Here is a 15,106-nt window from a genome sequence, read left to right as displayed (position 1 = left end):
AGTAAATATACCACGTTCATCTTCTTACGGAGAGAAATGCGATCGTCTAGAGATCCGCAAAAAATTATTAGCGGAATCTATTCCAAATCTCATTCAAAGTTTATATTTTTAATGCCCCCATTTCCAACAGTATCTTAAAGTCTTTAGTGGATCGTAATTACCTAAGGGAGACTTCAAAGACTTTAGAACAGCGCATTGCGTGCCTCCCCGTCTAACAAGCCAGGACAATCTTTCTCTGTTGTGATTTGTTTTTCTGTTTTGATACAATTATATTTGTTGTTTAATTATTATTAAATATTAATTATTTTATTATAATTATTCTCTTATTCGAAAATATCTTTTTTATTCCATAAATTGAAGTATTTTACAATCTGAAAATCAATATCCCTAGCACCAACATGATCAGTTTTCCAATATGGGATTCAGGCACACCGTGAGTCCGCAAGGTGTAGATATTTGGCACCATAACTTTTTCAACATTGAACAGAACCACACGGCTACATCCCTTAAGAACATAAATTAAATTCTCATTGGTGTTTGGTTTTCCAAACTAATCTCTAACACGTTACATGAACAAAGTATCATAGGCAAGTCAGGTCCGACAACACCCAAAGATTCAAAATAATCAATTTTGGGTCTCAAAGTTCTATCTGGATCAGCCAAAATTAAAGCTGGGTAGGTGGAAATCAGGCGTGAAATGTGATTTTTAGTGAATCCATGCGACCTTAGGAGCTCAAGAACCGAGCTTGGTTTCTCTGCGCTCTTAATGTTGAGCTTCTTAGAAGCTGAGATAGCAGATTCTAATGACAACCCAAATGACTTTGTGAGGTAAGAGACCCCGAGAGCTTGTTTCTTCGTGAAATTTGAGTTGTTTGCAAGTGATTGGGTCTAAAAAAACAAACAATTGTGGCTGTAGAAGAATGAATGGTTCTGTGATGTATCATAGTGTCGTATATGAAATTAAAGATGGGTGATATAAACTTACAGGATTTGAAAGCCATAGGGTTAACTGATTTGAATGTAGCTTCCTGTGCTCTATCTTCCAAAAGTTTCAGGGAGAAACCTAGCTGTGCTATTCAGGCTGCATTGTTAGAATATACTACCTCAATTAAAATGTGATAGAGGGAGTGTAAGTTTCGTTATGTATGTGGTTCTGATCAATGTAGTGTGGTTGTTCAATGTTGAAAAAGTTATAACAACCCAACCAGCCCAATTAAAAACGGTTGGAAGTATATATAATATAATGTTATTTGACATTTTTGAGTCATTAAAAAAATGTGATGCTGCTAAAAAAAAATTTAAAATAAGTTTTAAGTAGTTGCCTTCGCATATGATAGATAATTGGATAGTGACTCTGTGGGTGACACAGGGCAGTCATTTTAAGAGCTCCATTTCCATCGTCATTATCCAAAATTTCAACCATAGTTACTTTAAAATACCTAACAATGGTTAAATTTAACTCGAACCACCGAATCGGTAGCAACTGTTTAATAAACGACAAGCCAGCGCCGGCATTTTCACCCTGGGTGGAGATCTCTCCTTTCTCTAGAGAAGACAGACCGTAACCCAAAATTACGGTTTTGACCCTCCAGTCCCAAATGGCCGTGTCAAGCTGTGCTAGGGTTTTCCCGTCCTTCGAGTGCCGTTCAGATCCCGACTTTTCCGGCGTTCCGCGACCGCAGAAGCCGAGTTCCGGCCGATTCTCCGGCAAGTCCAACTCGTCACTGAGCCATGGATCGTTCGTTGTACACGGTCTGTCTCTGATCTTTAGGTTTCCTCCGAATTTTGTGAGGCAGCTGAGCATCAAGGCTCGGAGGAACTGCAGCAACATAGGCGTGGCTCAGGTCGTGGCCGCTTCGTGGTCGAACAATCAGGCGGCTGATGGTGTGACGGCAGCTGCTAAAGCAGCCGCCGCCGCAGCCGTCTCGCCGGCTGAGATTGTGGCCGTTGATGAGAAGGTGGTGATGGTTGACAATAGTTATTATAATAGCAATGGTGTACAGTTAGAGGGTTCGGCCGATGTCAAGGCGGCCTCATTTTTGAGCTCCGATGGGAGCATCGCAGTTCATGCCGGTATATATCTATATGTATATTGCTGGTGTTCAATTTTCATTTATTTACTTTGTGGGTTGCATTAATTTTGTATGATTAGCTTCGTACCAACTCTTTTGCATTGATTTATAGAGTTAGTTGTTTATGAAGCTCCAGGTGCAATATACTAATGTATGTATAGAAAGATATTTGGAATTGGTTTTTAGAAGGGACGAGTCTTATTTGAAGTCTATGACTTTTGATCATATCAATAAAAAAGTATTTGGTGCTCCAGTAAGGAGATGTGGATATTATGGTGTGTAGTTGTTTGTTCATTTTTGTCTGCTAATTCACACTACATGAAACTGTTGTTACTGATTTTGTGCTTATGTGGTTGTTATATCTAAATTATATCCTTCAATGTTGAATATGTAGTTGAAAACTCGATTGTATTCTATTCGTGCGTCAGAATAGGGTGGATCGTTATATAAGCATACTGTAAATTTTATTTCATCAGACTCACATCGGGTCTGTGACCATTTGTTGTCAAATTTTTGAAGAGTGGCACTAGTTTAGATAATGCTCAAATGGTCAATTTTGCCTTCTTTATTGATTGAGGAAGAAGTACCAGCACAAGAGTCCTAATAATTGTGTTTTGTTTGATTTTATGTGCCTTCCATATGATGTTAGTTTTATGAATAACAATTTTGTGATTAGGAAGGAAGTGATTCTACCTCTGATTCTCTCAGGTGAAAGATTAGGTCGCGGCATAGTTACTGATGCAATAACTACCCCAGTAGTCAATACATCTGCCTACTTCTTCAACAAAACTTCTGAGCTCATTGATTTCAAGGTACAGATCATAGTTATATTTTCTAGTGGAGCAGCAAATGTGAAGTTTGTCTGTACATTAAATAATCGTTTTGAGGAAGTTGCCAATCTAAAAGGAAGAGTGTGGCAATCTTCAGGAAAAAAATGTAATACAATAATGTTTGCTCAATTATGTTGTATTCTTAGAATGCTAGATAATTTAGTGGGAGAGAAATTCTTATTGCTGTTTTATGGAAGCCGTGACGTATGTGGCAGATAAATTATATAATTTCTGTATCTCCTGGCAGGAGAAACGCCGTGCAAGTTTTGAATATGGGCGCTATGGAAATCCAACTACATTGGTTGCAGAGGAGAAGATAAGGTTTGTCATCCAGTTCAATTTCCTTTTTTCTTATGGCATTTGTATGATTTAATACTGATAGAAGCCTTCCTCTTTTCAATTAAAACAGTGCACTTGAAGGGGCTGAATCAACACTGTTGATGGCATCTGGAATGTGTGCTAGTACTATTATGTTGATGGCATTGGTTCCTGCTGGTGGTCACATCGTGACAACCACAGATTGCTATAGGAAGACTCGGATATTTATTGAAACCATTCTCCCCAAAATGGGTATCAAGGTGTGGTTCATTTTTTATGGATTATTTGAATGTTGTCAGTTGCATAACTCGAGGTTGAGGAACAATTTTCTGGCATTTTTATTGGACAAAAACTCAAGTCTGTGTGTAATATTCTATCGTATTTATATGCATATAAGTGGCTGCCTTTGCCTATTTTGAGTGCAATTTCATTTCACATTCTTGATAATATGGATGACAATAATTTGTATATATTAAATATTAGGGCATTTAGGCTATATTTGAATACTCCTGCTGCTCTGTTCTTTCTATGAGTATAATTGTTCTTGACCCTTTTCATTTTCAAAATGCCAGGCCACTATCATTGATCCTGCAGATATTGAAGCCCTTGAATCTGCACTGGACAAGAACAAAGTCAGTATTGAAGAGAGTGGTTGTTTTGTTGGCTTGAGGCTCTCTTTGAGTGATTACCATAGGAATTACAGCCTTACAGGTAATCGTGAAATGAGTGTTGGTGTTATTCCATGCAGGTCACTCTTTTCTTCACTGAGTCTCCAACTAATCCATTCTTGAGATGTGTTGACATTGAGTTGGTTTCAAAGCTTTGCCATGCAAAGGGGGCACTTGTCTGCATAGATGGAACATTTGCAACACCTCTCAACCAAAAGGCCCTAGCCCTTGGGGCTGATCTTGTTCTGCACTCTGCAACAAAATTCATTGGGGGCCACAATGATGTATGTCAGCGTTCATTGTTGACTCTCTATTTAAAAAAAATTCAGTTAGGCGCTAAGAAAGAGTGATTCCTGTTGCAGGTCCTTGCAGGTTGCATTAGTGGTCCTCAGAAGTTGATTTCAGCAATTGGTAACTTGCATAATATAATGGGTGGTGCTCTCAACCCCGTGAGCTATCTATCTCGACTAAGTAATCTTGTAGCATAAGATAGTTGTGGCATATTAAACAAGATGGCACTGTTAGTTATCTTGATTAATATGTTAGAGATTTTAACTACATTATTATTTTTTTGATAGATGAGATGTTAACTACATTATGGTCTGGACACTTCACCTGAATGCAATGCTTGAGGCACAATGTAGTTAGTCCCTTGCTATGCATTTTGAGCTTGCATTATATTAAAAGTTGGTTGATTTTCTTTCAGAACGCTGCTTATCTGATCATCCGAGGCATGAAGACACTGCATCTTCGTGTACAGCAACAAAATTCAACAGCATTAAGGATGGCCAAGATTTTAGAGGCACATCCAAAGGTAGTTTGAATGCCTTAGAACTTATGTACTCCATTCTTGTTTTGTGGTGCTTTTGGTGAAAATTCTTAAGATAATCTGTTTGATGAAAATTTCTACACTAGGAAGCACTGACAACTCCCTTAGGGGGCTGTAGCAATGTCCCCTTGTCAAACACGGATATGCATTGGACACATGCTGACATGTATCGAAAATCCACCAAATGTCCATTTTATTATTATTATTATTTTTTTAAAATGGACATGTAGATGGAGGACATGAAAGGGACAATACTGGCATTAAGCTCATATCTTTTTCTCTTAATTTTATTTGAACTGACAAAACATATCCAAAATGAGATTCCATGGTGAATGTTATTTGCTGATGATATTGTTGTTATTGATGAAATTAGAGAAGAAGCAAGTGCTAACTTGGAGGTTTGGAGGGAAAATTTAGAGTAAAAAGGATTTAAAATAAGCAGGAGTAAAACTGAATATTCAGTTTAAAATAAGTAGGAGTAAATCTTTAAGTAAATCTATAATTACAAAAAAATTGAAAAAATTGAAGTTAATGTTAATCATAGAATAACTGTGGGATGGGTTAAATGGAGAGTACATCTAATATATTGTGTGATTGGGGTATCCTATTAAGATTGAAAGGGAATTTCTATACAACAACTACTACACCGGCTTTTCTTTATGGGGCAAAATGTTGGGCGGCTTAGAAAAATCTTACGCATAAAGTGAAGTGATTCTGGCGGAAATGCGAATGTTGTGATAGATGTACAACAAGACAAAAAAGGGTTAAAGTAGCACCAATTGAAGATAAAGTGTGAGAACATTGAATAAGACTGTTTGGCCATAAAAAGAAGACTGCTAAATGTGCCAGTTAGGGAAGAAGTATGCAGTCCACATTGAACGTAATTCTAGGGGAAGAGGAAGACCAAAGTTAACGTTGGAGGAGTTAGTATGAAAGAATATGGTAACATAAGATCTGACCGAGTTTATGGCCTTAGATAAAGTGAAATGGAAAAAGATGATTCATTGAGTTGACTCCAAGTAGTTGGAAAGAAGGCTTTGTTAATTTGAGAACATTCTTCCCTATATATTTAACAATTATCATTTGTTATACAATAATTGCACCTTCACTACAAACGAGACCCATCAAGAACGAACTATTCCTATTTGAATCGCTTGGAACCCCATAATGGCCATAACCAAAAGCATTGCCTCCATTGTGGCTATTGTTTGTGTTATTATTAATCCATGCTTGGAAACTCTCGTGATATGAAATCTGTGAAATGGGTCTTGTTCTCTTCCTTGCCCCAATGTGTGTTTTCTTGGCAGCTTTCGGAAGGTGACAATACATCTCAGCTGTTTTTTAATGCTTCAGAAGACCCCATCTCATCACAAATTGTTGTCTCTGCCTTCAAATTTCAGTTGAATCTCTACAAATCATGGCATCATATACACACACACATATAATGTATGCCTGAGTGGAAAGTTGGAAGGAATGAGCAGCTTACCACAGAGAGATACATAGAGAGTGAGAGACATGCTGGGTGGAAACTTGAAATGAAAAAGCAGCTTACATTTAAAAGCTAGGAGAGAGAATGAGACGATGAGAAAAAGGATTGAGACGACTTTTTTATTTTTTATTTTGTATTAACAAAATTTTCAAATAATATGTAATTTCATAAACCATTTAAAAGCTGGCCAACATCTGTCAGGCTGTTGGCTAGTTGCAAAATTTCAGTAGTTTAGGGTGGCAAATCTTATTCCATGGGGATATTTTGCAAAATTCTTATAGTTCACATATTTATATTTATATATTCGCATCTGCTTTTAACAAAAAATAATATTTTTCTTGAAAAAAAGGTAAACCTATCTGTTTTGCAATTGGTTCCTATCTAGTGCTGTGATGATGCTGAATTTTATGTTGTATCCTTTATAAGTTATCAATCCGGTCTGTATTTGCAGGAAAGTAGTGTATACATCAAACTCTTATGCTATTATTGATGCTTGATGTTTTTATTGAGTCGTAGAAAAACCCTGATTTGAGGAAGAAACAGGCATCTATTTCTTTGGCACAAATGGTTACCATCTTAGTAGTGTAAGGACTAATTAAATGATTGCAGGTGAAGCGCGTCTATTATCCAGGCTTGCCAAGTCATGCAGAATATGACCTTGCCAAGCGGCAAATGACTGGCTTTGGTGGTGTGGTCAGTTTTGAGGTCTGTATTGCTAACTATTTTCACTAGTGGTTTATTTTCTAGTAATAGGTTTGTGTTATATGCTTTTCCTACAACTTGTTATCGGAATACAATCTTTTAGGTTGACGGAGACTTAATGACCACTGCAAAGTTTATCGATGCATTGAAAATCCCATACATTGCCCCCTCCTTTGGAGGTTGTGAGAGCATTGTGGATCAGCCAGCAATAATGTCTTACTGGTATATCTTCCATTTCCTTGTCATATTGTTAATTTTATAAATAATACTGAGTGTGGTATAATGCAATTGTTATTATTTATACATGGTGCTCGGAGATAATTTACTTTGTCATGCATTTGTGAACAGGGATCTTGATCAATCAGGGAGGGCCAAGTATGGGATCATGGACAACTTGGTTCGATTCAGCTTTGGAGTTGAAGACTTTGAAGATTTAAAGGCTGATATTCTTCAGGCTCTGGAGAAGATATAGGGCGGCTCGCCTGCGGTGTTTTCCTTTTTAATATATATATATAATCGCGAATAATGTGAATGGAATGATAATGGGAGAAATGTTTAGGGGATGAATCTTTCTACTGATCATTGGAAGTGATTTTCCAAGACTCGGGTATACCTTCTCAGGGCGTACACTTTTTCAGAGTGCCAAACAGGCAAAATATATTGCTTCTGATTTCTGTGTGGGTGTTAGAGAAAACAAGATATATCAAATGGTTTGGGGGGTTGGGCTCCTCGGTGACCTAATAAAGTCACTGCTTGCCCTTAGTGGAGGGACCTTTTATGGGTGTCAATAATGGTTTTCAGATCTAGGAAATGACAATACGGTTAAGATTGTATCTGGATTCTGATTTCCACATAGACACTGTTGATACGGCATAGCAGTTGTTCGAATCCTTCCCATTAATAATTTATAAAAACAGAAACAGTTCCAACAAACAAATTAGTCCCCAACTGGGAAATTTTAACCACAAGTTGCATTGTTTTAAACTCCCATTGAAGCGAATAAGACAACACAGCTTAGTTTTAATAAAAGTAGTAGAAATTTGACGGAGACTGAAAATTTCATTGTAAGCTGCCCTCATTAACCTTTTTGGGGTATAAAGGAATATGTGAAGGAAGCTCCCGAATTACCTCGAGTGCTCAGTCTCTTGGAGACCAGTAAACCAGCTAATGGCCACAATGTCTTCGTCTAAACTTATTTTACAAGTAAGGTAAACCGTACAAACTTATTCTCCCTTTTTTTTTTTTTTTTTTTTTAATGTCATTTTTTATAGAAAAAAATATTCGAAGAAAAATTTATACTATCTTAAAAAAATATAACATGCATATTCTTAAATTTTCATAAAATTACTTTTTCTTCAAATTACTTATTTGTAAAACTATACAAATAGAAAAAAGTAAAACAATTTAAATAATTCATTAATTGTGCATCAACACATCTCATCCGAAAAAATTTGTGAAACATTTTGGGTTTGTTTTAATATATATATATATATATATATGTGTGTGTGTGTGTGTGTGTGTGTGTGTGTGTTTATTACAATTGGTTGAATATAAATAAATTGGAAAATATTTTAAGCAATTTTTGAATTTTGGTGGCAATTAAAACTATGTTTTTTTTTTTTTTTTTCAAGATTATTGTAAGTTGATGCTAACTAGTAAAGGGTATAATTAGTATTTTCATAACAAAAAATAACATATTAGGCATTTATAAGAAAGAGCAATGTCGGAGAAAAAAATATATTATTAGAATTTTGAAATTTGTTGAAATTTTTTATAAAAGTAGGGGTGGCAAATTATGATACAAGATAAGCGAGTTTAGGTTGACCTTGAACTGGTTAGGGTCATAAAACGGATTTACACGATTAACCCGTTTACTTAACTGTGTCGAGTTAGAATTAAGAAGTTCAACACGTAAAACCCGTTTAACTAAACATGTCATAATCATGGATATGACCTGTATAATATGTTACCTGTTTAAGCCCAATTATTATGGATAGTTAAGTTGTACTAAGTCTTATGATTTTTCTTTTCATTTTGAATATTTGGGTTAATTGGAACAAAATTTTTTTAATATTTATTATTTGATTAAATATTAAATGTCTTGATAAATAAATCATAAATTCGTTTAATAAATAGGTCGGATTAGTGTTGAGGGTCGCTGATGCGATTATTAAATGAGTTGGAGTTTACCTATTTAATAGAATATCATAATAACACAGTTATAACTAACAAATACGAATTACTATCCCTGGATAAAAGTAGGATTAACTGAGTATTTATTCCTTTTATTTATCATTTGTTATATAGGAGTATTTTAATTTGAAAATTATTTTGGAGTTTAGGTTGCCCAAAGGTTCAACGAATGAATAATGGGCCCTTGCCCGGTATAGGATTAACCGGCTTGTGTCTGTTTTAAATTCGGAGTTTTTGATATCCTTTTATTTATAATATTAATTAACTTATTTTACTAGTAATTGATTTTCACTTATTTTACTAGTAATTTTTTTTCACTTGTTTTTATTCTAGTGTCTGTTATGTTATCCGTCGTACCTTTTCCTCCAAAAAAAAAAAAAAATATTGCCAATCAGTCCAAACAACCATACAAACAAAACAATATTGCCATCTTTTCGTACCTATCTTCTTTTCTTTCCAGATTCCAAATACCTCTTTATTCCTTACCCCCTCTGAGTCTCAGACCTCTCTCTCTCTCTCTCTAAATATTCTCTCACTAAATACGTTCATATAGATTAGACATCAGACATTATATACAACCGATTCATTCCTCCATGAGCCTCATATAATTATCATCGGAATGAAATTTGGGAAGGAATTCCGGACTCACCTGGAAGAAACCCTACCCCAATGGAGGGACAAGTTCCTGTGTTACAAGCTCTTAAAGAAGCTCCTCAAGCACATCCCTGTCACCGTTGATGATTCACTCCTTCATCACCGTCCTGCTGATGACGCCGATGCATCCGCAGCCGTTGATGGAGTTGACCATCCCGACGGAACCCTGCCTTGTTTGGTTGACCTTCAAGACTGGTTCATCAAGATTCTCAGCGACGAACTCGAGAAATTTAACGATTTCTACGTCGACAAAGAAGAAGAGTTTGTCATCCGCCTTCAGGTCCTTAATTTCACTCCTGGGCTCTTGCATGTATGATTTTCTATGTGGATATATATTTACATATTGTGTACATGTATATGTGTGTATATTGTGTTATGTGTTCAATTATCCATTTGTATGGTTATTCTTTGTGAATTTTAAAGTTATGTGTAGAAGATTTTATATATAGTTTGGTAGTCAAACAGTTTTAGTTGCTGTTATTTATGAATTTTGGAAGGTTGCTTTAGAATCTAAAGGTTCTGAGATTGATAAGCAAGGATTAGGAATATGGAATATAACTTTAGACTTTGCTAGAGTTAGTGGTGGGAAAATAGGTGGCTACCACTACCAGATACACAAAAGTGAGCACATCTGTTATCTTCATTCCATTATCCATAAAGGGAGGAAATTGGGTTGTTTGGACATTTTGTTGTTTGTAAAATTATGCAGGATGGTTTTATTATTATTATTATTATTATTTTTATTTAGCTCGCAGCATGGGTTAGAAGGGGAAGTATTTACAGAGTAAATAGAGTATTGTGTGTTTGTTGGAAAAACGACTATCGAAGAAATGGGAAACATCTATGATGTGTAGCTATAAGGCAAGATATTAAGATCAAAATTTAGATATGTCGAAGACGCTTTGTTTACATTTCAAAAACCAATGACAATTTAATTAGTTTGACTTAAAGGTGCTTCAGGAATAGTAGAAGGCATTGAAGAGACAAGTTTTATATATGATCTGATAGATGCGTCATTGGAATGGCCAAAAAGGATTTATGTAGTAGAGCCGACGTTGTTGGTATCAAAGGCTTTGTTGAGTTGACTTAACATAAAATGACGTATGGAGAAATCTTTCTGTTCCTATTCAGAGAAAATCCTTACAATTGATAATTTGTTAGGGAAAAATCAGCCATATTGTTGTAGTTTGTGTAACAGCAGAGAAGATTGTTATCATTTTCTTTTGCATTGCCAGCTTGCTAGGATATAGGGAGTGTACTGCCCATCCTGATCGAAATTTTAATTATGTTGATGGTGCATTGCTCTTGTTTCAAAAAATAAAAATAAAAATAAAAATAAAAATAATAATTATGTTGATTAAGCTGTCCACTTACTAATGATAGATCTGATGTGCGGAAAATGGCTACTTGTTGGCTTTTATTTATTTTTTTCCCCACATTTCTTGGTATATTTGGATGAGAGGTCCTTTGGGAGGAAAGGATTGGTAGGTTTTAGTTGGGCTAGTTGATGATCGCTCTTTGATCTTATGGCTCTCCAAGGGTAATGGTTTGTTGAGTTATTGTCTAATGTGAACTTAGTTTGGAGTTGTAGGCTTGTTCTTGTTTTTGAATGTGCAGTTTTGTTACGGTGTTGTACAGGGTTGCGTCCTCTCTAGCACATCTTTTATGTATTTTATATTTATCCTAGAATAAGAGAGAATTGATATTATAACTTATGAGATCTTTAACATGAATTATCTCGATGTTTTGTTCGTTTGGCCAAATTTTGTTTTGCATAGCCTTATGTTTAGTCCAAACGAAGTGTTGCATGAGAGTTTTTTTAAATAGATCGATGTAATTGTTGATGTTTAGGAAATTTAGGGCCTGTTTGGGAAGTGTTCCCATGTGTTTTGTAATGCTCCAGGCCCGCTACAGTAGTCCATTTTGAGAACAAAATATGTTTGGGCCGGCTTGTTTTGTTTTCAATAGTAGTAGAACATTTTCACTTTTTTGGGCCCAAAGTTGAAACACCATTTTGGTGTTCTTGTTTGTTCCCACTTTTTTTGGGCTACAAAAAACACTGTAGCTGAAGGAACAAAATGGCCTAACCCAGCACAGGTATAAAGAGAAAGTTGGAAGAAGATAGGGTTTGTGTTCTACGCTCTCGGCTAAGCGATTCTGGGGGCGATTTCTTATTAAGGTCTGCTTTCTCGTCTAATTCATATCCTCGTAACCTTCAATAGAGCTCGAACGTTCTTGGTACCAATTTTGTTGGTGAACAGATCAGATCAGATCAGCTGCCAGGTGAGATCGCCTTCTTCTTCGTACCTTAGATCAAATCGACGACGCTTTCGTGCACACCGTCGGGCTTCAAAGTGGGGTTGTTGGGACCCGTATAGAGGCCGCCCTCAAAGTCGAACCTTAGACCTCCTTCCCCGTCATCCATTGATGGATATATAGATGTATATGTTCTATAAGCAGTCTAGTTAGGGTTTCTGCAAAACATATATATATATATATATATATATATATATATATATAGAGAGAGAGAGAGAGAGAGAGAGAGAGAGAGAGAGAGAGAGAGGCGAATTAGAGTTACAGTCCAGATGTGCCGAATGCAGACAAGGAGGAGTGGCACGAGGGAGGTGTGTGTAATGGAAGCAGGAAGCTGCGGTTTTGGATGCTGAATTGGGAAGGGGAAGGGGAATGGGATTCAGTGTAGTGTTTATTTATTTATTTTATTTTATTTTTTTATGCTTAGTAATTGTATTAGTTGAAATTTTGTCATTGTATATTAATTATAATAATCTATTTGTTTAATTGAAAAAAAAAAAAAAATATATATATATATATATATATATATATATGTTTTAGAAAATCAATTTATTATGTATATCAAACTCCTTTAAATCAAATAATATATATATATATATATATATATATATATATATATATATATATATATATTTATTTATATATTTTCATTAAATTCCTTTAAGTAATCTAGCACTTTGTCAATTTGATAGCTAATCCAAATTCCTTAATGTATATCAATATACGGATCACACGTATGTATATTTTTTATTGCAGAAAAATAAGTCTTATTTTTATTTTGGGAAAAATTTACAAATTAGAATGAAATTATTGGTAATCCGATCAAATCCTAATCTATTAAATAATATATCATATTTAGCGTTCGATTTGTTAAGATTTGAAAAGTGTAATTTTTGTAAGATTTCAATATATATATATATATATATATATATATAAATTTGTATCTGATTGAATAAGATTGTTGTTTAATTGAAATAACTATGATTGACATTCAACTAGTTAATTTTAAGAATTTTAAAAATTTAGCACTACATATTTTGTTCTCATATTTTGTCCTATGATTTTGGTTACACTTTCACTCTGCCAAATATGTTTTGTTCTCATATTTTTTGAAACGAAATACCTTGCCAAACATGTTTTACCATGTTTTTGTTCCAAAATTCTCACCGCAAATTTTTGTCGCCAAACATGTTTTGTTCTCATTTCAAAACATCACATTACAAAACACTTGTTCTGTTTTAAGCTAAAACAAAACACTACAAAACACAACACTTTCCAAACGGGCCCTAACCAACCCATCAAGGTTCGTTTTCCAAGTCGACAGCTTCGAAACTGCCTGAAGGTGTTACAAGTCCTATCTCCCAGATAAACCAAATCAAAGCATGACATTGCATCTCACAACTATGTTCTTTCAGTACTTCAATTCCAAATATTGCTAAATATGACGCAAATGAAGATGCAATGTCTGTTGGGAAACCTCAAAGATGCCAACAACTATGATGAAGTGAGTTCATAGTTAGTGAATGTATAATTTGATGGCTTTTAATTAATCCGAAACCGAAAAGTTCCATTGCATTTTCATGTGGGCATTTGAATTTTTCTGTGTCCTTTTGATTTATGTTTGTTTCATCATTTTCAGTCTTATGCTTTTGGTTAAGGAATCTACTTGATGGTGTCCATGAGTGATCTTTGGAGAATCCTCTGAATGATGCGTGTCAGTCAGTTGATGTGCCTTTGCATCTGAAGCACCATAAATGTTGGGCCACCTTTCCTATTCTCCATGGCCCTTTACTAATTCTTAATTGCAATTTCAACAGGAGTTGAAGGAAAGAATTGAACAAGTGAAAGAGGACTACATGAAAGATGGGATGTTCACATCAGAGAGTGAATTTAGTGAAGAGATGATGGACATCCGCAAGGACTTTGTCACAATTCATGGAGAGATGGTGCTTCTCAAAAATTATAGCTCTCTAAATTTTGCAGGTACAATAGCTACCTCATTTATATCTTTCTTTTATATCTAATTTGGATTGTCAAAGGGTTTTTGCACCTTTCATAGGGAGATTGTGCTCCTCAAAAATTAGAGCTCCCTAAAGTTTACAGGTAAAGCAACTAATTATGAAAAAATATTTCTTATAAAATTAGGAATAAGGGATTTGAAATATTTTTAGCTTCTAACAACCGTTTTCCTCCTACTTAAATAGGTCTAGTTAAAATCTTGAAGAAGTATGATAAAAGAACTGGGGGGTTGTTGTGTCTACCCTTCACACAGATTGCCCTCCATGAACCTTTCTTCACCACAGAACCTCTAACGAGGTTAGTCCGCGAGTGCGAGGCAAATCTTGAGCTCCTCTTCCCATTGGTAGCAGAAGTTGTTGAATGTACTACCACTGCACGACATCAGTCAGTCCCGACACCTACTGATACGGCAAAGATTTCCCCAGAAACATCTTCATCACTTGGGGAGGAAACGGTGGAAATATACCGGAGCACCATTGCTGCAATAAAAACTATACAGGGCCTTAAAAAGGCGAGCTCGACCTACAATCCATTGTCATTTGGATCTCTCTTTGGAAGTCAAGATAATGAAAGTACTGGTGCAGTAACAGCCCAAAACTCGCCGGTTGACTCGTTAGCCACCTTGCAGAATGGGGAGGCGGCGAATCAGAATCAAGATGATGATGCCCGTTCCACCTAAAAAAGGAAATTGCCTTCCCAGTATTATGTACTGTTTTCCTCGTTTTGGAATGTTCTCTTACCGCGGTTGAGCCGCTCATCCGTGGCTGCCTGTATAATTTCTTTGTCTAATAAGCTAGCTGCGCCGCTAATATAAAAGCTACACCCTGTGGATAATTTTTTTACTATCGAGATAAATTATGGTTCTTATAAATGTGGTTAATCTTATATAGTCACTTCAGGTTCTGCTTTAAGTAGTTAATGGAAGCATCCCTTTTCTTGTAGAGTAATTTGTGGTCTGAAGTTATTTGTTGTACAGTGCTATTTTAGCAAGAGTCGGATATGTGGATCAAATACAAAAC

General features: G+C 35.5%; 2 protein-coding genes across 3 annotated transcripts; both read left to right on the top strand.

Annotated features, from left to right (window-relative positions):
- Nucleotides 1–1,456: 1,456 nt before the first annotated feature.
- On the top strand, nucleotides 1,457–7,582 carry LOC132283661 (cystathionine gamma-synthase 1, chloroplastic-like). Its single transcript, XM_059785657.1, has 11 exons — nucleotides 1,457–2,073; nucleotides 2,781–2,884; nucleotides 3,150–3,223; nucleotides 3,312–3,480; nucleotides 3,793–3,852; nucleotides 3,969–4,172; nucleotides 4,251–4,337; nucleotides 4,595–4,702; nucleotides 6,816–6,911; nucleotides 7,012–7,130; nucleotides 7,257–7,582. Exons 1-11 carry the CDS (start codon nucleotides 1,599–1,601, stop codon nucleotides 7,378–7,380), a joined length of 1,620 nt encoding a protein of 539 aa, XP_059641640.1. The 5' UTR covers nucleotides 1,457–1,598; the 3' UTR covers nucleotides 7,381–7,582.
- Nucleotides 7,583–9,516: 1,934 nt separating this feature from the next.
- LOC132283662 (SPX domain-containing protein 4) lies at nucleotides 9,517–14,972 on the top strand. 2 transcript variants are annotated; one of them, XM_059785658.1, is made up of 3 exons: nucleotides 9,517–10,065; nucleotides 13,886–14,051; nucleotides 14,273–14,972. In XM_059785658.1, the coding sequence occupies exons 1-3, from the start codon at nucleotides 9,721–9,723 to the stop codon at nucleotides 14,764–14,766; spliced, it is 1,005 nt and encodes a 334-aa protein (XP_059641641.1). In that variant the 5' UTR covers nucleotides 9,517–9,720; the 3' UTR covers nucleotides 14,767–14,972. The 2 variants fall into 2 exon arrangements, with proteins under 2 accessions (XP_059641641.1, XP_059641642.1); XM_059785659.1 differs by having other exon boundaries at nucleotides 9,524–10,035.
- The last annotated feature ends 134 nt before the right edge of the window (nucleotides 14,973–15,106 follow it).

The sequence above is a fragment of the Cornus florida genome, unplaced genomic scaffold (genome assembly GCF_030987335.1).
Source record: "Cornus florida cultivar Cherokee Brave unplaced genomic scaffold, ASM3098733v1 CherokeeBrave_3.0.0_Hap2_Chr11, whole genome shotgun sequence".
Taxonomy (NCBI): domain Eukaryota; kingdom Viridiplantae; phylum Streptophyta; class Magnoliopsida; order Cornales; family Cornaceae; genus Cornus; species Cornus florida.
The sequence above is the reverse complement of the archived record's forward strand: the minus strand, read 5'-3'. Positions and strand labels throughout refer to the sequence as shown.

Coding starts and splice junctions, on each gene's coding strand:
- LOC132283661 (XM_059785657.1), top strand. CDS start 1,599: ATGGCCGTGTCAAGCTGTGCTAGGGTTTTCCCGTCCTTCGAGTGCCGT. Junction 2,074..2,780: donor GAGCATCGCAGTTCATGCCG/GTATATATCTAT, acceptor TGATTCTCTCAG/GTGAAAGATTAGGTCGCGGC. Junction 3,481..3,792: donor TCCCCAAAATGGGTATCAAG/GTGTGGTTCATT, acceptor TCAAAATGCCAG/GCCACTATCATTGATCCTGC.
- LOC132283662 (XM_059785658.1), top strand. CDS start 9,721: ATGAAATTTGGGAAGGAATTCCGGACTCACCTGGAAGAAACCCTACCC. Junction 10,066..13,885: donor TCACTCCTGGGCTCTTGCAT/GTATGATTTTCT, acceptor CAATTTCAACAG/GAGTTGAAGGAAAGAATTGA. Junction 14,052..14,272: donor TAGCTCTCTAAATTTTGCAG/GTACAATAGCTA, acceptor CTACTTAAATAG/GTCTAGTTAAAATCTTGAAG.